The 26,836-nt window shown below is 42.7% G+C and overlaps 2 protein-coding genes across 34 annotated transcripts in view; one reads left to right on the top strand and one right to left on the bottom strand.

The window, feature by feature from the left end:
• SNAP23 (synaptosome associated protein 23) overlaps positions 1–10,155 on the bottom strand; it is a 49,790-nt gene extending 39,635 nt beyond the window's left edge. For 3 of the 10 annotated variants that reach the window (XM_008990935.5, XM_002763951.7, XM_008990936.5), the window contains exon 1: positions 5,504–5,582. The gene's annotated coding sequence lies outside the window, so the exon portion shown is untranslated. Of the gene's footprint in view, positions 1–5,503; positions 5,583–7,749; positions 7,917–8,438; positions 8,644–10,071 lie in introns of those variants that run through there. The other 7 variants (XM_078334071.1, XM_078334073.1, XM_035261986.3 and 4 more) reach the window with 5 other exon arrangements.
• A 70-nt stretch (positions 10,156–10,225) lies between these two features.
• The window catches only part of ZNF106 (zinc finger protein 106), an 82,994-nt gene continuing 66,383 nt past the window's right edge, over positions 10,226–26,836 (top strand). For 18 of the 24 annotated variants that reach the window (XM_078334045.1, XM_078334041.1, XM_035261955.3 and 15 more), the window contains exon 1: positions 10,226–10,370. Coding sequence is in view for 4 of the 24 variants with exons in the window: in XM_054240536.2 (XP_054096511.2) it covers positions 14,734–14,820 (87 nt within the window). In the remaining 20 variants the exon portion in view is untranslated. Of the gene's footprint in view, positions 10,371–14,697; positions 14,821–26,836 lie in introns of all 24 variants that reach the window. The other 6 variants (XM_054240536.2, XM_054240533.2, XM_054240534.2 and 3 more) reach the window with 1 other exon arrangement.

The following is a 26,836-nucleotide window of genomic DNA, read 5'->3' as shown; positions in this document are numbered from 1 at the left end:
GACCACCATCATAGAGATTACAGAATTTTCAAGACCATTAGCTTTGGTTCAATCTTCATTTTATTTTAAAAATGAGCTGATTGGGACTCCATGTTTGGGTCCCCTTCCACGAACACTCCCTTCATGGAAGCTGTTTTTCTCTCTCCTGGATTTCTCTTCCGGAGTCCCCTTCCACACTCTCTCAGGGAAGCCTGTCTTCCCCTCCTAAACTCCATCTCTCTCTATTCCCTTCCACTCAGTGTGGAAGCTGCTTTCCTCTCTTGGATTCCATCTTTCTGGATTGTCTCACTCAGTGTGAGAGTTAGCTGTTTCTTTCTCTCTCCTTCTCCTGTGTCTCTCTCTCTTTAAATAAATCACTCTCTACAAACAAAAAATAAAAATGAGCTGATTAGGCCCAAAGCAGTATTTTCCAAAGTATGGAGCAAGAATATGATTTTAGCTGTTACATACAGAAGAGCTGCATATTTAACAGTTATGTATTTATTACAATGGATACTAAAAAAGGTATATAATACATAAAAACCGTGATTTCACAGATTATCACTTTGGAAGTGGGCAATGTTTTTTTAAAAAGCCCATTAAACATGAAGTAGAATAATAACAATACTCTAAACGGCAAAAATTATGATGTGGTATGACTCATAAGTGAAGACTCAATAGCTGTCCCATAAGTACAGGCCTGTTTTTGTTTACTTTCTTTCTGGTTCTAGGTTGTGTTCTGAATGATTAGAAGAGATGTGACCTTTAGTTAAGAGAGCTTGTGTACTATACCTAAGTTCATTCAGAGTACAAGAAACAAACACCAAGATGCATACAGAAATTCCACTGTTTATATGAAACAGTGTAATACTGTTAGGAAAATAATGGCACAGTAAGTCATCCTTATGCTGGAACTATGATAACACCAACTTTCTAGTGCATAAACACATACTACAAGCACCTAAAAAAAAAAAAAGAAAACCTAGCAAGACAAATATTTAAGCTGCAGGCTAAGTAATACAATCACTTAAATTATTTCACATGACCTGTCACAGGAGTATGGCAACATAAGGTGTTTCTCTTATTTGCTGATATTTCTTTCTTTCTTTCTTTCTTTGAGACAGTCTCGCTCTGTCTCTCAGGCTGGTGTTCAGTGGCACAATCTCTGCTTACTGCAACCTCTACTTCCCAGGTTCAAGCAATTCTCCTGCCTCAGCCTCCCAAGTAGCTTGGGATTACAGGAATGTACCACCATGTCTGGCGAATTTTTCTATTTTTAGTAGAGACCATGTTTCACTATGTTGGCCAGGCTGGTTTTGAACTCCCGACCTTGTGGTCTGCCCATCTTGGCCTCCCGAAGTGCTGGATTACAGGCATGAGCCACTGCACTTGGAGCTAGTATTTCTACAAGTGCATTCCTTCTCATTACAGCTTGCCAAAAGAACAAATGACAAATGATCATTTGGATGCCTTAGGCATCAACTTTGCTGGTGGCAGAAATATTAATTTTTCTTATTTTACTATAAAACATTTTAAGATTAGATTTCAAAGTATTCTAGCTAATGATGTCTCATGAATTTCAAGTGTTGTATTTTCCAGGATAGGCAAGAACATGGGCAAACCACTTGTATCTGGCCATATATGCACTATTTTTTTCCTTTTATTCTTTGAGACAAAGTCTCGCTCTGTCACCCAGGATGGAGTAAAGTGGCGCAATATCTGCTTGCTGCAACCTCCGCCTCCCAGGTTTAAGTGATCCTCCAGCCTCAGCCTCCCAAGTAGTTGGGATTACAGGCATGTGCCACCACACCCAGCTAATTTTTCTATTTTTTAGTAGAGACAGGGTTTCGCTAATGTTGGCCAGGCTGGTCTCAAACTCCTGACCTATGGTGATCTACCCACCTTAGCCTCCCAAAGTGCTGGGATTACAGGCGTGAACCACTGCACCTGGCCATATATGCACTATTATTATTTTACTGGGACATCCAGAACCAGTCTTAATAGCAGCAGGGCAGATGGAGTAATACCATTCTCAATTCTTCAAACATCTACTACCAAGAAGCTATACTATCTTCACACAGCTGAGGGAACACTATCAGAAAGCTGCCAGTATCCAAACTCCCCTCTCCCAGTCACAGTCCCTTGGCCTTGATATGGTTTGGCTATGTCCTCACCCAAATCTCATCTTTAATTGTAATCCCCAGCGGTATGTGGAGGGACCTGGTAGGTGACTAGATTAAGGGGCAGTTTCCCCATGCTATTCTCATGATAGTGAGTGAGTTCTCAAGAGATGTGAATGGCCTTATAAGGCGCTCTTCCCCCTTCACTATCTCTTTCCTGCCGCCTTGTGAAGAAGGTACTTGTTTCTCCTTTGCCTTCCACCACGATTTTAAGTTTCTTGAGGCCTCCCCAGACATGCGGAACTGTGAGTGGATTAAACTTCTTTCCTTTATAAATTACCCAGTCCCAGGTATTTCTTTATAGCAGTATGGCAACAGACTAATACCATAAATTGGTACTAGGATTGGGGCACTGCTATAAAGACAACCTGAAAATGTGTAAGTAACTTTGGAACTACGTAATGGGCAGAGGCTGGAACAGTTTAGAAGGCTCAGAAGAAAATGGGAAGATACGTGAAAATTTGGAAATTCCTAGAGACTTGTTGAATGGCTTTGACCAAAATGCTGATAGTGATATAGACAATGAGGTCCAGGCTGAGGTAGTCTCAGATGGAGATGAAGAACTTATTGGGAACTGAAGTAAAGGTCACTCTTGCTATGCTTTAACAAAGAGACTGGCGGCATTTTGCCCCGCCCTAGAGATCTGTGGAACTATGAACTTGAGAGAGATGATTTAGGATATCCGGTAGAAGACATTTCTAAGAAAGTGTTCAAGAGGTGACAGCAAAAAAGTCTGGAAAGCCAGCTGCATAAATTTGCATAAGTAACAAGGAGCTGAATGTTAATCACCAAAACAATGGGAAAAATGTCTCCAATGCATGTCAGAGATCTTCAAGGTAGCCCCTCCCATCACAGGACCTGAGGCCTAGGAAGAAAAAATGGTTTCCTGGGCAGCCTCATGACTTGGGGCCCTGAGTCTCAACTGCTCTAGCTCCAGTGGTGGCTACAAGCGGCCAAGGTACAGCTTGGGCTGTTGCTTCAGAGGTGCAAGCCTCAAGCCTTGGCAGCTTCCACATGGTGCTGGGCCTGCAGATGCACAGAAGTCAAGAAGTGAGGTTTGGGAACCTCTGTCTAGATTTCAAAGGATGTGTGGAAATGCTTGGATGTCCAAGCTGAAGTCTGCTGCAGGGGAAGAGACTTCAGGGAGAACCACTGCTCCGGAGCTGCAGAAGGCTTCAGGGAGAACCACTGCTCGGGAGCTGCAAAATGTGGGGTTGGCTCCCCCATAGAGTCCCCACTGGGGCACTGCCAAGTAGAGCTGGAGGGCCACCATCCTCCAGACTCCAGAACGGCAGGTCTACAAACAGCTTGCACCATGCACCTGGAAAAGCTGCAGGCACTCAACACCAGACCAGGAGAGCAGCCTCTGGGCCTGAACCCTACAAAGCCACAGAGGCAGAGCTGCCTAAGGCCTTGGGAGTCCACCCTTTGCATCAGCATGCCCTGGATGTGAGACATGGAGTCAAAGGAGATTAAAATAAGCTTTAACATGCAATGACTGCCCCACTGGATTTCTGACTTGCATAGGGTCAGCGGCCTCTTTGTTTTGGCCAATTTCATCCATTTGGAATGGGAGCATTTATCAATGCCTGTTCCCCCATAACATCTTAGAAGTAATTAACTTGCTTTAATTTTACAGGCTCCTAGGCAAAAGGGACTTGTCTTGTCTCAGATGAGACTTTGGACTTGGTCTTTTGGGTTAATACTGGAATGAGTTAAGGCTTTGGAGGCCTGCTAGGAAGGCATGATTCTTTTTCCAACTATGAGGACATGAGATTTGAAAGGGGCCAGGGAAGATGGGTACAGTGGCCCAGCCGAGGCGGGTAGATTATGAGGTCAGGAGTTCTCAACCAGCCTGGCCAATATGGTGAAACCCTGTCTCTACTAAAAAATACAAAAATTAGCCAGGCATGGTGGTTCAGGCCTGTAGTCCCAGCCAGTCAGGAGGCTGAGGCAGGAGAATGGCTTGAACCCAGGAGGAAGAGGTTGCCGAGATCACACCACTGCACTCCAGCCTGGGCGACAGAGTGCAACTCCATCAAATAGAAAGAAAGAAAGAAAACGAGAGTGCACACAAGCAAGCAAGCAGGGGCAGAATGATATAGTTTGGCTATCTATAATCTCATCTCAAATCTGGTGGGAGATGATTGGATTATGGGGTGGTTTCTCACATGCTGTTCTCAAGATAGTGAAATATGATGGTTTCATAAGGGTCTCTTCCCCCTTCACATCTTGTGAAGAAGGTACTTGCTTCTCCTTTGCCTTCCACCATGATGATAAGTTTCCTGAAGCCTCCTCAGCCAGGCAGAACTGTGAGTCGATTAAACCTCTTTCCTTTATAAATTACCCAGTTTGGGTATTTTTTTTTTTTTCGATTCTGAGTCTGTCTCCCAGGCTGGAGTGCAGTGGTATCATCTCCCTTCACTGCAATTTCTGCCTCCCAGGTTCAAGTGATTATCCTGCCTCAGCCTCCTGAATAGCTGGGATTACAAGCGCCGGCCACCATGCCAGGCTAATTTTTGTATTTTCAGTAGAGATGGGGTTTCATCATGTTGGCCAGGCTGGTCTCGAACTCCTAACCTCAAGTGATCCTACCACCTCATCTCCCAAAGTGCTGGGATTAGAGGCGTGAGCCACCACGCCCGGCCTCGGGTACTTCTTTGCAGCCCTGTGAGAATGGACTAATACAGACTCCATTCCAGGAGATGACAAATAGCAAAAGGCAAAAGGATACTCCCTTCTTGCCTTTTTTCTCCCCAATTTTTATGTCTTTACGTTTCCTCCCGTCAACTGCCCTTCCTAACACCGTGATGGCTAATGATTAAAGAAGAAAAAAAGGACGAGGTGAAAAAAACACTTTACAGTACTTTTCCCCCCGACCACTCCAATCCCGAATTGTGAAATTCATTATTTAACTGATCCTCTTATTTGTGCAGTAAAGCCGCGAAGTAAAGGTGAGCTTTTACAGACAGCAAGGACTATCCAATACCAGGAACCTCAGAGTCCTTCCTCAAACCATTATCTCAGAGCTATCTGATCACCGTGGTCACCATATATGCAGTCTACTAATGTCAACCCCAGCAGCACAGTGGGAGTGAGGGGCGGGAGGAGATCTCTGTTTAATTTCGAGGAAGGGTCCAGGGAACCACCATCCAGCCACCCTTCCTCCACCTCCTCGAGGTTCTCCCGGCGCCTCCCCTCCTAGCTTCGGGCCCATCTGCCGAGTAAGGGCCAGGGCGCCCCCTCGTCCGCTTAAGCCTGACCCAACCAACTTTTCAACCAATACCATATACTCTCAGACTTCATACCGGTCAGCTCCCTCCATCCCACTCTTGGAGACTCACCAAGCGGGTGAAGCCACTCCTCTCCGGCCGCTGTAGCTGCGACACCCCAACACCAGACCTGGCGCAGTGCCCTAGTAGCGCCTGCGCGCGCCCAGGCCGCGCGCCTGCGCACTTCCCGTGCGCCGCGGACGCGAACACACCCCTGCAGCTGGAGCCAATCACGGTGCTGGGGGTTTAAATCTCCCTGCCACGCTGGCGGAGAGCCTGGGAATTCATCAGTTAACCGGATAGATTTCAGTCCTGCCCGAGTCTGGGAGGTGTTCATTCAATAAACATTTACTGAGGGCAAACCGTGTACCAGGCACTGTGCCAGATGAACGCTAAGGAAAAGAAAGCGAACAGAAAGCTTTCTCTGCCCTTCAGCGCCTTTCAATCTGTCTAGACTAAGATATAGATATGTAAACAAATTATAGTGGATGGAATACAGTGCATAGTACATTGAAAATCCGAGGCGTCTTTGGCTGATAATAAACAAAGCGTTTCATTCTTAGGGGTCTCTGGAAGTGTTCCCGGAGGAAGTGACTTGAGTCATGAAGGATAAGTAGGAGTTACCCCGGAAATCCGGCAGAGAAGGAGCTAGAGTTTCCCAGGTTCTGGGGAACAACTTGTGTCAAGAACAACATAACGCATTTTGGAAATTTCTAGCAGTGTATCCTCGCTAAAGGCTTAGTGCTAATCGTACATCCCCGAGTGTAGAGGAAGAAAGCTTTAAAAGGTCAACAATGGCTAGATTTTGGAAGGTCTTGGAATTTTGGACTAATTTGTACTATGCGCACTGAAAGCTATTGAAGGGTTTTAAGCAGATGGGTGATTATTGTAAACCATTTGCTGCAGGAACCTTTCCACGCACCTCTAAGAATAAAACAAAGTGCTGGAAATCAAGAAAAGAAAGTGCTTCAAAAGGAAGTAGTCTATTCCTAAGGTATCAAGGAGGACGAAGCCTGAGAAATGTTTAAATTTAGTAACACAGTGGTCACTGATTATCTCAGTGAAAGCTGTTTGGTGAAATGCTGGGGTTGAAAGAAACAATAGTTTGGAGATGGGGGAGATGTAGAGATAGGGACAGGTTGTAGAATGCTTTTGGAAAGGTTGGCCTTGACAGGGAGGAAGGAGGGAGGATGATGAAGGATCAAGATTTTTTGTTTTTGTTTATTGGATTTTTTTTTTTTTTGAGACGGAGTTTCGCTCTTGTTACCCAGGCTGGAGTGCAATGGCGCGATCTCGGCTCACCGCAACCTCTCGCCTCCTGGGTTCAGGCAATTCTCCTGCCTCAGCCTCCTGAGTAGCTGGAATTACAGGCACGCGCCACCGTGCCCAGCTAATTTTTTGTATTTTTAGTAGAGACGGGGTTTCACCATGTTGACCATGATGGTCTCGATCTCTTGACCTCGTGATTCACCCACCTCGGCCTCCCAAAGTGCTGGGATTACAGGCTTGAGCCACCGCGCCCGGCCTAATTTTTTTTTTTTTTTTTTTTTTGAGACAGAGTCTTGCTCTGTCGACAGGTGCCAGGCTGGAGTGCAGTGGCGGGATCTCGGCTCACTGCAACCTCCGCCTCCTGCGTTCAAGCACTTCTCCTGCCTCAGCCTCCCAAGTAGTTGGGACTACAGGCACACGCCACCATGCCCAGCTAATTTTTGTATTTCTAGTAGAGATGGGGTTTCACCATGTTGGCCAGGATGGTCTTGATCTCTTGATCTCGTGATCTGCCCACCTCCCAAAGTGCTGGGATTAAAGGCGTGAGCCACCGAGCCCAGGTGTTTTTTTGGGTTTTTGTTAAAATTAAGACAGGAGAAATTTGAGCACTGTAGGGAAGATTCAACTGAGAAATAATGTTCGAATAAAGGAAGAGAAGGGATAGTCAGTAGGGAAAGTTCTTGAAAGGGTAAGAATAGCAGCAGTTTCGAGGCAGTTCAAAGCACTGGTGAGAGGAGTGGTTTTGGAAGAAGTGAGGGAGGGAGAAAGAGAGAGAGTGAAGATACTTCCTTCCCCAATTATGAGAGGAAGAATGTGTCTGTTTGTATGTTTAGTAAAAGGAAGTTAAAGTTCTCATTTGATGACCTGTTTTCTCTGTGAGGTTGGAGATAGGATCATCTGACAGAAAAGGAGATAGTATTGGGAGTTTAAAGGAAAGTTGAGAAGATTTGGAATATTGTAGAAAGTAATACAAGAAATGGATAGAAAAACATTGTAGGACTGGTAAGCAGTACTGAGGGCCTTTTTAATATGGGCAAAAATGAACTCACCATTTTCTCCCTTCCTGTGTAGCTTTCTCAAGCAGTAGTCACTTTTCAAGGGCAGAGGTGGAGAAAATGCACAGTTGAGTTCATTTAGGGTTGGGATGGTCATTGATAATAATTCCATGGTTCTCAACCAGGGACACTTTTGTCCTCCAGAGGATATTTAGCAATGTCTGTGATAACAGGGAAATGGGGGGTGGATACTACTGGCATCTTGTCCAGTGATGCTGCTAAACATACACACACACACACACATACACACACACACACACAGAGAGAGAGAGAGAGAGAGAGAGAGAGACAGACAGAGAGAGAAAGAGAGACAGGGTCTTGCTCAGACTGGAGGGCAGTGGTGTGATGTTGGCTCACTGCAACCTCTACCTCTGCAGCTCAGATCCTCCCACCTCAGCCTCCCAAGTAGCTGGGAGTACAGGTGTGTACTACCACACCCGGCTAACTTTCATATTTTTTGTAGAGATGAGGTTTCACCATGTCACTTATGCTGGTCTCAAACTCCTGGACTCAAGCGATCTGTCTGCCTTGACCTCCCAAAGTTCTAGGATTACATATGTGAGCTAGTGCTCCCGATCTGCTGCTAAACATCTTATAATGCACATAATACCCTTGACAACAAAAAAGTATATGTTCCAAAAATGTCAGTAATCCCAAAGTTGACAAACACTAAAGTAGCTTACCTTAATAATCACCAATATCTGACTGTGGTCTTCTAAAGGCTTTTCCTTGAACGATGGGCCAGAGTTTACAGGGCAAAATAGTTCTTCCATTGCATGCCTTTGAAGGAGAGTAAAATGAGCAGCATACCATAGCCCTTGAGTGTTTCAAGGACTTGTGATGTCACAAACACAGAACTGGAAGTTTCCTGAACCTCTAGAAGCAAATCTGGATATACATAGAGATGAATGTAACTGCTCACTTTTATTTGAGGCATTGACGGTCTGGTTAAACAGAGATGTTATAATCTCAATAATATAAGAGGAACACTTCACATAATGATCAACCTTAATGTCATTTCCTTTATCTGATTAGTCTCAGTCACTAAAATTACGGCTCTGAGGGAATGGGTATGAGCTAAGTTTAATAATAAATATAGGCGGCTGGGCACAGTGGCTCACATCTGTAATCCCAGGACTTTGGGAGGCCGGGGCGGGCAGATCACTTGAGGTCAGGAATTTGAGACCAGCCTGGCCAACATGGCGAAACCCCATCTCTACTAAAAATACAAAAATTATCTGGACATGGTGGTGTATGTCTGTAATTCCAGCTACTTGAGAGGCTGAGGCAGGAGAACTGCTTGAACCCGGAAGGCAGAGGTTGCAGAGAACCAAGATAGTGCCACTGCACTCCAGCCTGGATGACAGAGTGAGACTTCGTCTCAGTAATAATAATAAATGTAGGCTGGGCGCAGTGGGTGACACCTGTAATCCAGCACTTTGGAAGGCTGTTCACTTGAGCCCAGGAGTTTGAGACTAGCCTGGGCAAGATGGTGAAACCCGTTTCTACCTAAAAAAAAAAAAATTATAAATACCTTAGGCATGAGTAAGAATAAAACCAGTTATAATGGAATGTCTGCTCTGTGATAGGCAGCATTCATGGATAAAACACTTGACCTATGTTATTTAATTTTAGCAACACCCTGTGAGATAACATTGTCTTAATTTTAGGGTTTTTTGTTTGTTTTTTTTTTTTTGAGACCGAGTCATGATCTGTTGCCAGGCTAGAGTGCAGTGACGTCATTTCGGCTCACTGCAACCTCTGCCTCCCGGGTTCAAGCGATTCTTCTGCCTCAGCCTCCTGAGTAGCTGGGACTACAGGCGCCCGCTACCATACCAGGCTATTTTTTTTTTTTTTTTTTTAAGTAGAGAAGGGGTTTCACCATGTTGGCCAAGATGGTCTCCATCTCCTGACCCACCCACCTCGGCCTCCCAAAGTGTTGAGATTACAGGCATGAGCCACCGTGACTGGCCCAACATTATCCTAATTTTAACTCAAGATCTTGAGGTTCCAAGAAAAATTTTAATTTACCCAAAGTCGTAAATTATTAGTAGCTAGTCCGAGATCTGAAACTCGGGCAGGTCTGTCCTAAAAGCTCTTGCACCTCCCATTAAATTTTAGTAAATTTTACAAGGAAGGAGTTATTTCAAATTTTAGCCTGAACAGTTGCCACTGACTAAAGGAAATGGCGGGACACCAAGGAAGGAGCTAGAGGGAGGCCGGGAAAGAACAAGGAGAAATAAAGAAAATGAAAAAGGGACCAGGGAGACTGTTCATAGCGTCCAATGCTGCGGACCGACTCTCCCGCAAGCTGACCTGCCTTTGTTCTTCCTCCATTCTTTTTGAGAAAAACCTCTTCCTGTGTGTCCGTTGTTCACTCTCTTGTGTTCAAATAAAGCTAGATTATTGAGAACGGCTGCAGGCAAAGGAAAAAAAAGAGCGTGACGGCCTCGCTGTGCGCCTGCGCGCTGGCGGCGGCTGTGGCAGGGCCCGGCGGGGAGCGGGTCCGGAGCAGGCTCCCGGACCCAAAACTGAAGGGGGGAGTCTGGGGCGTCAGGGAGCTCCCTCGCCTGTCTCTCGGCGGCCTGATGGAGTAAGAGGGGTTGGCTGTGAATGTGAGTATCGATGGGCCGGCCTGCGTTGAGCGTATTGGAGCCCAAGGGTCCTGGTGGTCTGTCCCTTAGGGAGATTGTGTGGCTGCAAGACGCGGCCCGCTTTCTGCTCCGGCAGGCTGCGGCGCAGGGGTAACCCAGCGGTCCACTCTCCCAGAGCCGGCGCGGGATTACAGGCAGGCGGTGCTGCTGGCTTCGGGGTACGGATTTTCGTGGGGGCGTTCCAGCTCTGCTCCCAGCCCCAGAAGGAAATGTGGCTCCAAAGCCTTGACCTTTAGGGGAAGCCGCTGACCTTCGGTCCTCAGTTGGGCAGGGAGTCCAAAAGACCCTGGTGCTTAAAGCCGGTAGTCTCAGGTCCCGCGACACATTTCAACCTCTCGCGACTGACAACCTTCGTTCCTTTTTCTCCTTTCCTTTCTCTCCGTGTGTGATGTATCTTAATAATGGCAACTAATTATGGAGCGGTTACTGTGTTCATTTAATATTTAGTCAGAATCTCGGTTTATAGTTATGGAGAGGAAACGCTTTACACCCTCCTCCCATTTCAGTTTGTTGTTTAATCATCTTTGAGAGTAAGATTTGTTGAGAAGTTCGAGATTCGCTTTTAGCAACTTGAGACTGCCATTCTAGGTCAGGGAAGTTCTCTTGCTTAGCAAACAAGTGCTGTATCCACCGTAATGGTTTATATCCAGCCTATTCAAACCACAAATAACTTTTGAGTACTTACTAAGAGTTTAGTACTGTTGTAAATCCCATGGGAAACCTTAAAATTTGCTTTAAGGGCCGGGCGCGGTGACTCATGCCTGCGATCTTTGGGAGGCCTAGGCGGGTGGATCACGAGGTCAAGGAGTTCAAGACCAGCCTGACCAAGACGGTGAAACCCCGTCTGTACTAAAAATACAAAAAATTAGCCGGGCTTGGTGGTGGGCGCCTGTAATCCCAGGACTCTGGAGGCTGAGGCAGAGAATCGGTTGAGCCCCAGGAAGCGGAGGTTGCAGTGAGCCGAGACCGCGCCACTGTACTCCCTCCTGGGCGAGAGAGAGGCTCAATCTCAAAAAAAAATTTTTTTTTTTTTTGCTTTAAGGCCCGTTCTCAAGTTTGGTCGTGAATGAAATAAGGGACGACAGTATTCAGATGCAACTAGAATTTATTTAGTATCTACTACACAGTTGCCAATTACATTTACGTGTGTCATAAAAATATTAATGAGATATTGTAATGGAAAGTAGGTTTCTGCAGCATTTCAAATGAGATCGCTGGGATTTTGCTAGTAATTTGCTCAAGCTAAACTAGCTAGAGTAGGTGGTGAAATTCACTTAATACGATTCCAAAAGCACGTCTTTTCCCAAGCAAACTGCATTACAGTTACAGTTTCTAGAGTTAACTTTTTTTTTTTCCCGGAGACGAGTCTTGCTCTGTCGTCCAGGACAGAGTGCAGTGGGGCAAACCCTGCTCACTGCAATGTTTGCCTCGCTGATTCAAGCAATTCTCCTGCCTTAGCCTCCCCAGTAGCTGGGATTACAGGCATCCACCACCACCCCCGGCAAATTTTTGTATTTTTAGTAGAGACACTGTTTCATCATGTTGGCCAGGCTGGTCTCGAACTCCTGACCTCAGGTGATGCGCCCACCTCAGCTTCCGAAAGTGCTGAAATTACAGGCTTGAGCCACCTCGCCTAACCTGGATCGTTTTGAGTAAAAGGAAGATACTAAAAAGACCATAGATTTCATCTGATTTTTATCTCTGGAATTCTCTTTTAATCTAGAACAGTTACCTTTTCCCCTCTCTTTCCCTCGATACCCCCTCCACGTGAGTTGTTGAAAGGACCTGGTCAGTTATCTAGATTTGTCCCTGATTGGTTTCTGGTGATAGCATTTCACTTGCTACTACAAACTGGAAGTTAGAGCAGATCACTTGATATGATTCAGGTGAAACTGAATAGCGATTATTGTACATCTAGATTAGAACACATGTAGTTTGAAGGCTGCTCGACAAGAGTAGAAAGGAATAATGGTAGATGCTAGATGATTTGGTTTTGGGACCAGGAATGGGTCAGTGAGAAGCCTATGCATTGTGTTTTGTAATTGGAGAATCTTGGAGAGTTCAGGATTAATTGTGTACCCAATGAATAAGAGCATCGAGGCAGACAAGTTACATATGAATACTCTACTTGGACCTCTAGCATGTGAAATCACTAGTGAAGCCCTACAGTCCAGTGTGTGTGCATGCATCTATTAATCTGAAAGAAACTATCAAGAAGTTCCCAGGTGTTCATCAGTAAAGGATTGGTAAAATAAATGTATCCATGTGCTGGAAAGAATGAGTCAGCTCTATATGTGCTAATATTGAGTGACCTCAGATATAGTGAGAAAGAAAAGGTGCAAAAGAAGGTATGCATTTTGCAACCACTGTGGTTTTATAAAAATATATGTATTGCATATACAGTTGGTCCTCCATATCCGTCCATGGGATCTGCATCCATGGATTCAACCAACTTTGGATGGATAATATTTGGGGAAAAAATTTTCATGAAGCTCTGAAAAAGAAAACTTGAATTTGCTACCTGCTGAGTACGTACTACATTGCATCCACAGAAATGAAGTTATGTGTAGGCATTGTAGTAGGTCTTGTATGTAACGTAGAGATGATTTAAAGTATACAGAAGGTATGTGTAGGTTACATGCATATACTATGCCATTTCACATAAGGGTCTTTAGCATTCTCAGATTTTGGTATTGAGGGGGATCCTGGAACCAATTTGCCATGGATAGCGAGGGACAACTGTATGTGCATAGAATATCCTCTGTGGAGTACAGTCAAAATCATAGAGGCAGAAAGTAGAGTGGTTGCTAGGGGTTGGGGAAGGGGGAAATGAGGAGTTATTGTTTAACGGATATAAAGTTTCAGTTACGCAAGATGAAAATAGTTATGGAGATGGTTGGTACTGATGTACATTATGAATGTATTTAATACCACTAAACTACACTTAAATGTTTAAGATGGTAAATTTTATATTATATATTTTAACGCAAAATATTGAAAAGTATCTCCAGAAAATAAACTTCTAAGAGTGGCTAGAATTGGTAGTGGCTAGGAAACAGAAGGGACTGGTAATCACGTTCCCTAAAAGCTTTTTTTTTTTTTTTTTTTTTTTTGAGACAGGGTCTTGCTCAGTCATCTAGGCTGAAGTGCAGTGGCATGATCATGGCTCACTGCACCCTGAAACTCCTGGGCCCCAGCAATCCTCTTCCTACCTCAGTCTTCTTAGTAGCTGGGACTATAGGTGTGTTCCACCATGCCCAGCTAATTAAGAAAAAAAAATTTTTTTTTTTTTGGCTGGACATGGTGGCTCAAGCCTGTAATCCCAGCACTTTGGGAGGCCGGGGCGAAGCACGTCATGAGGTCAGGAGTTCGAGACAAGCAAGAACAACATGGTGAAACCTGGTCTCCACTAAAAATACAAAAATTAGCCCATGCCTGTAATTCCAGCTACTCAGGAGGCTGAGGCAGGAGAATTGCTTGAACCCGGGAAGCAGAGGTTGCAGTGAGCCCAGATTATGCCACTGCACTCCAGCCTGGGCAACAGAGACTCCTGGGACTACAGGTGTGTACCACTAAACCTGGCTAATTTTTTGCATTTTAGTATTGTATTTGTATGTTTTGTATTTTTGTATTTGGCCTATTCTTGACATTTAACCCCTAAATATTTTAATGTCTCTAAAAAAAGAACATTTTCCCACACATTCTAATATAATTACAGTGAATAATAAGTAATTTCTCTATATTGTCTAATACTCAATTCTTACTGTCTAATACTCAATCCTTACTAAAATTTCTCCAGATTGATCATTTTTTAAAACTTTTAAAATCCAGTTTCTAATCATCGGCCACAGATTTAATTTGATTTTTATATCCCTCCAAGTCTCTCTTAATCTAGTAAAGTTACCTTTTTCCATCTCTTTCCCTCAATACCCCCTCCACATGACTTATTAAAAGGATCTGGTCAGTTATCTAGATTTGTCTCTGATTGGTTTCTGGTGATGTAATTTCACTTGTTACCACAAACTGGAAGTTAGAGCGGACCACTTGATATGATTCAGGTGAAACACTTAGGGACTATATCATAGACCATGTTGTGTGCTTTAGCTTTCCAACTATTATTAGTGCTGAGATTGATTAGTGAGGTCAGATGCTGAATCTGAGTTCTCCATTGTTAAATTAATGTCTCTGTTTGAAACCAGCTGTAAGCCCTTTTTTACCTTTTACATTTTGAAACGACTAGCATTAGTTATATTCAAAATAGAAGTGATTACTTTTTTTTTTTTTTAAGACGGAGTTTCACTCTTGTTACCCAGGCTGGAGTGCAATGGCGCGATCTCGGCTCACCGCAACCTCCGTCTCCTGGGTTCAAGCAAGTCACCTGCCTCAGCCTCCCGAGTATCTGGGACTACAGGTGTGCGCTACCATGCCCAGCTAATTTTTGTATTTTTAGTAGAGACAGGGTTTCACCATGTTGACCAGGATGGTCTCAATCTCTTGACCTTGTGATCCACCTGTCTCAGCCTCCCTAAGTGCTGGGATTATAGGCGTGAGCCACCGCACCCGGCCTAGAAGTGATTAGTTTAAAACAAAGCTCACTGCAAGAATTTTTTTTTTAACTGAATCCGTGTTAACTATTCCCTTTTTATAAAGGGTGAATTTGAAGTTTGGAGAGGTTAAGATTTACTCAAGGTAGTAGTCCTATGAAGTATTTTTGTCTAATTCCAAGGTCCATGCTTTTTCACCCTACTTTATGAGCTAGTATATAAATGTAAAATATTACTACTCTAGTAGTTACATTACTTGTATCTTCTTTGTAGCTTTTTAGACAGATAATCAGTGTCTAATAAGATAATTCTGGAATATCAGTAAACCAGGTTAGAGCTATGTAGTGTAATAGTCTATAATTAGCCATTCTGAAAATTAAAAAATACATGAAAATCGTATCTCTTGATTTCTAGAGTTTCAAAAAGTACCATACCTGGAACTAATCATAGCAGTCTTGATTGGTAGGCCTAAAGTCTTTTAGGTTTAAAAAAAGAATTACTAGTTAAAAATATGAGTGTGGGTTTTTTTTGGGGGGTCGTTTATTTTTTTTCCCATTGTTAAATGAAAACAGAGATGGAGGTCTTGCTATATTGCCTAGGCTACTCTCAAATTCTTGGGCTCGAACGTTCCTTCTGCCTTAGTCTCCCTTGTAGCTGGGATTACAGAAATGTGCCACAATGGCTTGCTGGTTTAATTTCAAAAACACTGATGTGTATTGCTTAAATTTTTGAAAAGTATGGAAGGATTTTCGGTGAAAAGTAAATCCATCCCTGACCCTCATGCCCTCATTTCTTTTGCCAGAGACCATGTCTGTTAGCAGTTTCACTGGAAACCCTCTAGAGATATTCTACATGAGTGTATATCATGAGGATAAATTCTGACATCCATATATATAAACACCTTAGCAGTATAACCTAAAATAATACTGTTGAAGGTTATACTCCAGTTTTTATTTTTATTTCTGATACAAACATCTTTGTTAATTTGTATTCATTTATACAACAAATACTGAATACCTAATATATGCCTAGATGATGTCATCTAGGTAATGGGAATAAAACAATGAACAAGAAGGCATGCTTGCTAGCCATCATGGAGCTTGCAGTCTGTTGGCAGAGGCAGTCATTAAGTGAATAATTATACTAATAATATAGCAAAGATTTGGTGAATAACATATTTTGTGTAAAATGCTTCATGTGGGTTTACTAATTTATTTCATTACATAGGCATGATTGAATAGATTTACTAATTTATTCCTCACAATAGCCTTATGACATTGATACTAGATATAGACACTGAGGCACAGAAAGATTAAATTACTGAAGACCACACAGCTAGTGATTAATAGAGCTGGGTTTCATCTTTTTTTTTTTTTTTAAACAGGAAAAAAAAAATCACTGTCATTCAGGCTGGAGTGCACACTACAACCTCCACCTCCCAGGTTCAAGCGATTCTCCTGCTTCAGCCTCCCAAGCAGCTGGGATTATAGGGGCGTGCCACCACACCCGGCTAATTTTTTTTTTTTGAGACAGTGTTTCTCTCTTGTTGCCCGGGCTGGAGTGCAATGGTACAACCTTGACTCACTGCAACCTCTGCCTTCTGGGTTCAAGTGATTTTCCTGCCTCAGCCGTCTGAGTAACTGGAATTACATGCACCCACCACCATGCCTGGCTAATTTTTTTTGTATTTTTAGTAGAGATGGGGTTTTGCCGTGTTGGCCAGGCTGGTCTCAAACTCCTGACCTCAAGTGATCTGCCCACCCTGGCCTCCCAAAGTCCTGGGATTACAGATATGAGCCACCGTGCCTGGCCACCTATATTTATTATTAAACTTAGCTCATATCCATTCTCTCAGAGCCGTAATTTTAGTGACTGAGACTAGTCCGATAAAGGAAATGACATTAAGGTTGATCATTATGTGAAGTGTTACTCTTATGTAATTGAGATTATAACATCTCTGTTTAACCAGACTTTCAATGACTCAAAAGTGCCTGGTCTATGGGCACGGTGGCTCACGCCTGTGGTCCCAGCACTTTGGGAGGCCAAGGCGGGTGAATCATGAGGTCAAGAGATCGAGACCTTCCTGGTCAGTAGGGTGAAACCCCGTCTCTACTAAAAATATAAAAATTAGCTGGGCATGGTGGTGTGTGCCTGTAGTCTCAGCTACTTGGGAGGCTGAGGCAGGAGAATTGCTTGAACCCAGAAGGCGGAGGTTGCGGTGAGCCAAGATCATGCCATTGCACTCCAGCCTGGGTAGCAACAGCAAAACTCCATCTCAAAAAAAAAAAAAAAGTGCCTGGCCTATTTATGGTATTTTTTATCAACAGTATCACATACTTGTCTATATAAGTCTGATTTTGTAGTAGTCACATTTATAGTTTCTTCTAATATAGTCATGTCTAAGCATTTATATGTTGATATACATGTTATTTTATAATTCACTTTAATTTTTCATTGTTATAGTTAGCACATTATATTGATATTTAAAATTTTACAAGTGTAAGTTACAGTAGCTCTGCATTTTATTTTAGGAAGAGATAAGGTTATTACAAAAGATTTATAATAAAAAGAGTATAAAATATCTTTTTTTAAAATATATTTTTTATTGCGTTTTAGGTTTTGGGGTACATGTGAAGAACATGCAAGATTGTTGCATAGGTACATACATGGCAATGTGGTTTGCTGCCTTCCTCCACATCACCTATATCTGGCATTTCTTACCATGTTATCCTGCCCTAACTCCCCACCCCCTACTGTCCCTCCCCTATTTCCCCCCCCACGGACCCCAGTGTGTGATGCTCCCCTCCCTGTGTCCATGTGTTCTCATTGTTCAACACCCACCTATGAGTGAGAACATGTGGCATTTGATTTTCTGTTCTTGTGTCAGTTTGCTGAGAATGATGATTTCCAGGTTCATCCATGTCCCTACAAAGGACATGAACCCATCATTTTCATGGCTGTATAGTATTCCATGCTGTATATGTGCCACATTTTCCCTGGCCAGCCTATCATCGATGAGCATTTGGCTTGGTTCCAAGTCTTTTTTTTTTTTTTAATCTTCTTCTTAATTTATTTTACTTTAGGTGCATACTATATCTGACGTTTCTCCCGATGTTATCCCTCTCCTCCCTCCCCACCCCCCATTGTCTCTCCCCTGTCCCTCCCTCAACTGTCCCTTGTGTGATGCTCCTCTCCCTGAGTCCATGTGTTCTCGTTGGGTATAAAATATCTTTAAAGAAAAAATTGTGCTGGTGCAGTGGCTTATGCCTGTAATCCTAGCACTTTGGGAGGCTGGGGCCGGCAGATCACGAGGTCACGAGATCAAGACCATCCTGGCTAACATGGTTAAACCCTGACTCTACTAAAAATATGAAAAATTAGCTGGGCATGGTGGTATGCACTTGTAGTTCCAGCTACTCAGAAGGCTGAGGCAGGAGAATCACTTGAACCCAGGAGGCAGCGGTTGCAGTGAGCTCAGATCATGCCACTGCACTCCAGCCTGGGTGACAGAGCGAGATTCTGTCTCCATAAACAAAAAAAGAAAAAGAAAAGAAAAAGAAAAAATTGTGTGGTGACAACTGGGGAAGCTGGTTGATAAGAACACTGGGGATTGTTACAATAATCTTCCTATTTTAATGTATGGATGAAAATTTCCACAGTGAAATGTTTTAGGAAAAAACAGTTGGGTCTGATGTGATTGAGAATTGCTGCTTTACAGTGTTCCCCAGAAATAGCTACAATTGGGATAAGTGTTATAAAGAAGGGACAGAGTTTTAGGCACAGGGTTTCAGAAGAGTAGTGCACAGTGAGGGGTATGCTGTAGTCTGGGAGATGAGGGAGTGCTTTCCTAGGCAACTGACATTTGGACTGAGATTTGAAGGATGAGTCGTTAACTAGACGAAAAGGAGTAAGAGCCTTCCAAGGAGAGGCGCCAGCATATGAAAAAGCCCTTAGGTGGGAGGAGAGTGGTAGGTGGGAAGTACTGAAAATGCCATTTTGTCTGGATCACAGAGATCTATGAGAAAGTAGCTCAAACCTACGTAATATACCTTAGCAAGGGTGTGTCAAGTGAGTCTTGTAAGACCTTTTTTTTTTTTTAAAGACAGGGTTTCACCACGTTAGCCAGGATGATCTTGATCTCCTGACCTTGTGATCCACCCGCCTTGGCCTCCCAAAGTGCTGGGATTTCAGGTGTGAGCCACTGCGCCCAGCCTGTAAGACCTTTTAAATATGTTGATTTATATCTTTCATAATTAGATGCCTTTGAAGGGCTTTTAATAGTGAGAGACAAAGGCATAAAACATAAGCATGTATGAGAATGGCTTTTTCTGTGTCTGGCTGAGTATGTATATTTGGATGGAGGCATTGTAAAATTGAAGTAGGCTAGAATGGCTGCGCCACCTTATGGAGAACAATTGCTATTCAAAAGTCACCCAGATCCCAGCAGACTTTGTCACTAAACCTAGGGCCTCCTATGATTGAGGATATATCTTCTTTAATCAGTCTGACCTGCTTGAGCATTGTCTGGAGCCATTCAAACAGGCTGGTGGCTCTCAAAAGTGCATACCTGGGAGTCCTGTTCTGGTCATCAGCTGAGTAAACTTCTCCTGGCCAACTCTCCCATAGATAACAACCATTACATCTGGATAGAAATACATAATACCAGCAAAATCTACTGGAAAGTTACAAGAAACCAAGCAGATTCTAGAGGGAAATTAACACAAGAATGGGACTACTTAGAGTAATTTCCCATTTTCATGGCTTCTAACTTTAGGGCAGGCCCTGATCTATGTCCTGTTTGGTGCTTAAAATTCCAATAGTAGTAAACTTTAGTCTTTGTGGCCTGAAGAACCAGAAGATAAAGCTCAAGGCAACTACAGCCATTGGAAAGTAAGAGAAGAATCCTGGAAAGCAGAGAGAGAAGCATCAAGCTCTGTGAATAAACTCTGCCCAAGTCTTGTCAGACTGTTGAATTATGCATATGTGGAGCAGACTCCCAAGAAGCCCAGCTAAGGATGAATTGAGATTTCATCTGCTGCCTAAGAGACAGAGTTTGTAGTTTAAGTCAACCAAGTTAGATATTACCGAAACAAAAGTAAAAGAACAAAAATCAATACCTCATCTCTACTAAAAATACAAAAAAAATAGCCAGGCGTGATGGCAGGTGCCTGTAATCCCAAGCTACTTTGGAGTCTGAGGCAGAAGAATCGGTTGAACCTGGGAGGCAGAGGTTGCAGTGAGCTGAGATGGCACCACTCCACTCCAGCCTGGGCAACAGAGCAAGACTCTGTCTCAAAAAAAAAAAAAAAAAAAAAAACCAGAAAGAGAGAGAGAAAGAATATAGATATTGTCAGACAATTCATTGCTAGCAGATCTGCATCATAAGAAATGCTAAACTTAGTTCTTCAGGCTGTAGGGAAATGATAACAGTCGAAAAGTTGAATCTTCAGAAAAGAATGAGGGTTAGAACTTGTAAATGTCAGGATCAATAGTTTAAGAGTTTCTTTTTTATTTCCTAAAAATGACTATAGCACAAAAAAGCATCATCTTATTGGTATAATCATTCATTACATATGGTAGATATAAAACATATACCATAAAACATGGGATTTTGAGTGAGCGTAAATGGGCCTATAAGGTTGCAAGGTTTTTACATATTACCTGTAGTGGTACTTTTTAACATAAAGAGTATAAAGATATGTATTGGAATTCCTAAAGCAACCACTGGGGGGAATATGTAATAATGTAAAGATGTGTTGCTAAATAAAACTAGTAGAAAGGCTGGGCACTGTGGCTCAAGCCTGTAATCCCAGCACTTTGGGAGGCTGAGGTGGGTGGATCACGAGGTCAAGAGATCGAGACCATCCTGGTCAACATGGTGAAACCCTGTCTCTACTAAAAATACAAAAAATTAGCTGGGCATGGTGGCATGTGCCTGTAATTCCAGATACTTGGGAGGCTGAGGCAGGAGAATTGCCTGATCCCAGGAGGCGGAGGTTGCGGTGAGCCGAGATCACGCCATTGCACTCCAGCCTGGGTAACAAGAGCGAAACTCCGTCTCAAAAAAAAAAAAAAAAAACTAGTAGAAAAATTAAAGTCAATATAATAAGACCGAAACAGGTATAACTGAACAAAAATGGAAGAGCTAAAAATAATAAAATGGTAGATCTAATTCAACTATATTAATAATTTCATTGAATTTAGTGGAAAAGACACTGATTCAGTCTATAAAGTCAGAATGGCTAAAAGCAAATGCATGGGAAAAGATCATACAAAGTAGCATGAGAAGCCTATAGTTGTTATAGTCAGATCAGGTAAAATAGACTTCAGTATAAAAAGTATCACCAGAGTTAAAGGGATCATTTCATAACAACAGAAGGTCAGTTCTTGAGAAAGATGTAACAGTTATAACCATGCTTGTGCCTAATATCAGAGCTTCAAAATACATGAAGCAAAAATGGATACAGTTAAAGGAAGAACTAGACAATTCACTATCTTAGAGATTTGAAACTTCTCTCAATGATAACAACAACAAAAATTAGTATAGATTTTGGAAGGCCGAAGTGGGAGGATTGCTTGAGCCCAGGAGTTCAAGACTAGCCTGGCCAACATGAAGAGATCCCATCTCTACAAAATAAAACCATTAGCCCAGCATGGTGCCCACCACCACACCAGGCTAATACTGTATTTTTAGTAGGGACCGGGTTTCACCATGTTGGGCAGGCTGGTCTTAAACACTTAACCTTAGGTGATCCACCTACCTTGGTCTCCCAGAGTACTGGGATTACAGATGTGAGCCACTGCTCCCTGCCTCTTCATAAGTTTAAATTAGAAACCAAGGTATATAAAAGGCCAGAGTATTTGGAAATTCACTGAATCTTCTAAATCTGTGAATCAAAGAAGTCGTCACAAGAAAAATTAGAAAGTATTTTGAACTGAATGATAATGAAAATACGGCATCAAGATTTGTGGGATAACTGTCATGGCCAAGAGGAGCCAAAGGAGAAATGATGTCTAAATGTAATGTGGTATCCTCGATGACATGCTGGAAGAGAAAAACGGTAAGAGGTAAAGAATAAGGACATCTGGGCTGGGCACGGTGGCTGACACCTGTAATCCCAGCACTTCACCAGGCTGAGGCCGGCGGATCGCCTGAGGTCAGGAGTTCTAGACCAGCCTGGCCAACATGGCAAAACCCTGTCTCTACTAAAAATACAAAAATTAGCCAGTGTGGTGGTGGGTGCCTGTAATCCCAGCTACTGTGGAGGTTGAGGCAAGAGAATTGCCTGAACCCAGGAGGTGGGGGTTGCAGTGAGCTGAGGTCATACCATTGCACTCCTGCCTGGGAGACAGAGCAAAACTCCACCTCAAAAATAAATAAATAAATAAATAAGTATTTTTTTTAAAGCCCGGGCATGGTGTGGGTCACACCTATAATCCCAGTACTTTGGGAGGCAGAGGCAGGTGGATCACCTGAGGTTGGGAGTTCGAGACCAGCCTGACCAACATGGAGAAACCCTATCTTTACTAACAATACAAAATTACCTCGGCTTGGTGGCACATGCCTCTAATCCCAGCTACTTGGGAGGCTGAGGCAGGAGAATCACTTGAACCTGGGAGAGGGAGGTTATGGTGAGCTGAGATAGCACCATTGCACTCCAGACGGGGCAACAAGAGCAAAACTTTGTGTCAAAAACATACAAACAAAAAAATACACTGAGGCCATCTGTATAAAATATGGCTTCCATAATAATAGTGTATCAATATTGGTTTGTTAATTGTGACAAATATAACTGGTTTGTTAATTGTGACAAATGTAACATACTAATGTAAATTTTTTTTTGAGACAGAGTTTCACTCTTGTTGCCCAGTCTGGTGTACAGTGGCCTGATCTCAGCCCACTGCAATCTCCGCCTCTTGGGTTCAAGTGCTTTTGCTACAGGCTTTTTTTGTAGCAAAAAAAAAAAGGCACACCATCACGCCTGGCTAATTTTTGTATTTTTAGTAGAGACAGGGTTTCACCATGTTGGCCAGGCTGGTCTCAAACTCCTGACCTCAGACAATCCGCCCACTTTGGCTTCCCGAAGTGCTTGGATTACAGGGGTGAGCCACCATACCCAGCTAACTTGGATAATTTTTAAATTTTTTGTGGATACATGAATCTTGCTGTGTCGGCCAAGCTGGTCTTAAATTCTTGGTTTCAAGCCATCCTCCCAAAGTGCTGGGATTACAGATGTGAGCCACTGCACCTGGCCAAATGAAAGATGTTAATATGGGAAATTAGACATGGGGTATATGGAAACTATACTATCTTTGCAACTTTTATATAAATCTAAAACTATTCTAAAATAAAACATTTATTTATTTTTGAGTGGAGTTTTGCTCTTGTTGCCCAGGCTGGAGTGCAATGGCGCAATCTTGGCTCACTGCAACCTCCGCCTCCTGGGTTCAAGCGATTCTCCTGCCTCAGCCACCCAAGTAGCTGGGATTACAGGCATGTGCCACCATGCCTGGCTAATTTTTTGTATTTTTAGTAGAGATGGGGTTTCACCATGTTGGCCAGGATGGTCTCGATCTCTTGACTTCGTGATCCACCTGCCTTGGCCTCCTAAAGTGCTGGGATTACAGGCGTGAGCCACCATGCCTGGCCAAAACATTTATTAAATAGTACTAACAAATGTGGGATGCCACTAAAGCAGTACTTGCAGATAAGTTTATGGCTTTAAACACATTTATTGGAAAAGAAAAAAGTCCTAAAGACAGTGCCTTAAAGTTCTACCTTAAGAAGCCAGTAAATGAAGAACAAAATAAACCCAAAGTATATAAAAGGAAAGGTATTAATGACAACAGCAGAAATTAAAGAAATAGTAAAAGACAGCTGGGCGTGTGGCGCATGCCTGTAATCCCAGCACTTTGGAAGGCCAAGGCAGGTGGATCATGAGTTCAGGAGATTGAGACTATCCTGACTAACTAAAAACAGAAAAATTAGCCAGGTGTGGTGGCACGCGGCTGTAGTCACAGCTACTCAAGAGTCTGAGGCAGGAGATTGCTTGAACCTGGGAGGCAGAGGTTTCAATGAGCCGAGATCACACCACTGCACTCCAGCCTGGCGACAGAGCAAGACTCCATCTCAAAAAAAAAAAAAAAAAGGAAAAGACAATAGACAAAATTACAAAATTGGTTCTTTGAAAATAATAATATTAACAAACCCATAGATAGACTGATAAAGAAAAATACAGTTGACCCTTGAACAGCTCAAGGGTTGGGGGCACCAATACGCTGTGAAGTTAATAGTCCGTGTATAGCTTTTGACTCCCCCCAAACTTAACTACTCATAGTTTATTGTTGTCCAGCAGCCTTATTGATGACATAAGCAGTTAATTAACACATATTTTGTAGGTTACAGATGTTATATACTGTATCCTTACAATAAAGTAAGCTAGAGAAAAGAGAATATTAAGGAAAACTTAAGGAAGAGAAAATATACGGTTGATCCTTGAACCGCACAGACTTGCAGTTCACAGGTCCACTTATAAACAGATTTTTCTCTGTCTCTGCCACCCTGGAGACAACAAAACCAACCACTCCCCTGCTTCCTCCTCAGTGTACTCAGTGTGAAAACTGAGGAGGAAGACCTTTATGATGATCCAGTTCTGCTTTATGTAAATAAATTTTCTTTTGTACATGAACAAAATAAAGATTATTAAAGGTACTGTTAACCCGCTCATGCCTGTAATCTCAGCACTTTGGGAGGCCGAGGCTGGTGGATCACCTCAGGTCAGAAGTTCGAGACCAGCCTGGTCAACATGGTGAAACCTTGTCTCTACTAAAAATATAAAAATTAGCTGGGTGTGGTGGTGGGAGCCTGCAATCCCAGCTATTTGGGAGGCTGAGGCAGGAGAATCGCTTGAACCCGGGAGGTAGAGGTTGCAGTGAGCCAAGATCGTGCAGCACTCCAGCTTGGGCGACAAGAGTGAGACTGTTTCAAAAACGAACAGTGAGATGAGTGGATAACAACAAAATTCTTTGAGAATAGTGATCATATAGGCTCATTCATTAGTTTGCAGTGCTTTTGATTGATGTCACAGTTTTCAATTACGATGTGAACCTTTGGGGAAAAAATATGTATATAAATGATGCTGTTAAATACAAAAATACAAACTTTGAACTATTAAATAAATGCAACAAGCTATCTGGTTACAGTTTTATAACAGTCTTTGTACAAGCTGTCTTGGGCTTATAGCTTACTCTGTTAGATGATAACTTTTGCTAGTGGTAGTATTCCCTTGTTAGGGTCTGTGTTATCCTAACCTATTTCTGGATTAGTTTTTCCTCTAGGGCAGAATGCTTGCTAAGTTCCAGAATTAAGTAAGGAATTGGAAACTGACACTAGTTATCATTCTGAGTTAAAGAATCAGACTGATCTGCCCTGTCTTTCCTTGTCTGGGGGTGAGTGATTTGGTGACTAAGTATGAGAGTCTGAAAGAAAACCAGACGTGGTATGGTTTTGCCTAGGGAGAATGGTAATTTTATTGACAGAATAGTAATTAGGATATTGAGAAAAAAATACCTAGGACAGGGTTTTTAGGATATTAGATCTAATAAACATCACAGGTCTTTCTCATAGTTATTTAGAGAAGAGTTGAAAATTTCATGAAGGGTATATTGACATAGGGGAAAAGTAAGGTGGCTAAAGTGAGGATAGCAGTAGGTTTGAATTGCTTATTTACTTTTATTTTGTGACTTCTCAGTTACCTTGTTGAGATCACAGAGTTGGATGGTTTGTATTTTCTTGGCTTCTAGTCTTTGTCAAGGCCTTTAAAGAGATCAGTGGTTCCCATCTAGAAGTCTAGGCTAATTACAGTATTTTGGAAAGCTTAATGGAATTTATCTATTTCCCCAATTTAAGAATATACAAACTAAAGTTACTTTGTCTGGAATCATGTCACCTCAGGGTTTAAATACTAAGTTTTCCTTATTGATTTAATACTTTACTTTGTTGGCAGTTACTTTTTTTTTTTTTTTTTTTTTTGAGATGAAGTCTCACTCTGTCACCCCAGCTGGAGTGCAGTGGCATGATCTTGACTCACTGCAACCTCTGCCTCCTGGGTTCAAGCAGTTCTCTGCCTCCACCTCTGGAGTAGCTGGATTTATACCCCACCACCATGCCCAGCTAATTTTTTTTTGTATTTTTATTAGAGACGGAATTTTACCATCTTGACCAGGCTGGTCTTGAACTCCTGACCTTGTGATCCATCCTTCTCAGCCTCCCAAAGTGCTGGTATTACAGGTGTGAGCGAGCCACTGTGCCTGGCCTCAAACCTCAGTATTGACTCAGCTTGTTCTCACATTTAGTAACCCAAGATGGATAGTTCCATTTGGAATAATCAGCAAATACTTTTGAATTGCTTAACGATATGTCATAGACAGAACTGTACTCGTGAACAAAATGTACAAAGTCCTTTTTCTTAGGGAATTTAAATTGTGATTGGCAGAGACAGATGAGAACAAATACATGCAAGGTCATGTAGTAAAAGATACATGTCAGATATCGCTTGTTCATGAACTATTCCAAAATTTACTGCCTGAAACCAACTATTGTGGCTCAGAATTCTCTGGGTTAAAAAGTACTTCTTTGGATGGTCTATGTATGGGTCTCACTTCCCCAAGTCTGTCATTGGTGCCTGGACCTGGAACCCCCAAGATGGCTCTTGCTTCTGACTGTCAGTTGGTCCTCGTTGTTGTTGGGGTGCTTAGTAGGGGCCACAGTTCTTTTCTACCAGACCTTTCCCTGTGGCTTTGGCTTCTCACGGCATAGTGGCTGGCTTTCGAGAGGGAGCATAACAAGTGAACAGAGGCAGAAGGTACAGATTTCTGAAAGCC

Source organism: Callithrix jacchus, chromosome 8 (assembly GCF_049354715.1).
Source record: "Callithrix jacchus isolate 240 chromosome 8, calJac240_pri, whole genome shotgun sequence".
In the NCBI taxonomy this organism is placed as follows: Eukaryota; Metazoa; Chordata; class Mammalia; order Primates; family Cebidae; genus Callithrix; species Callithrix jacchus.
This window is presented reverse-complemented; position numbering and strand designations above follow the sequence as displayed.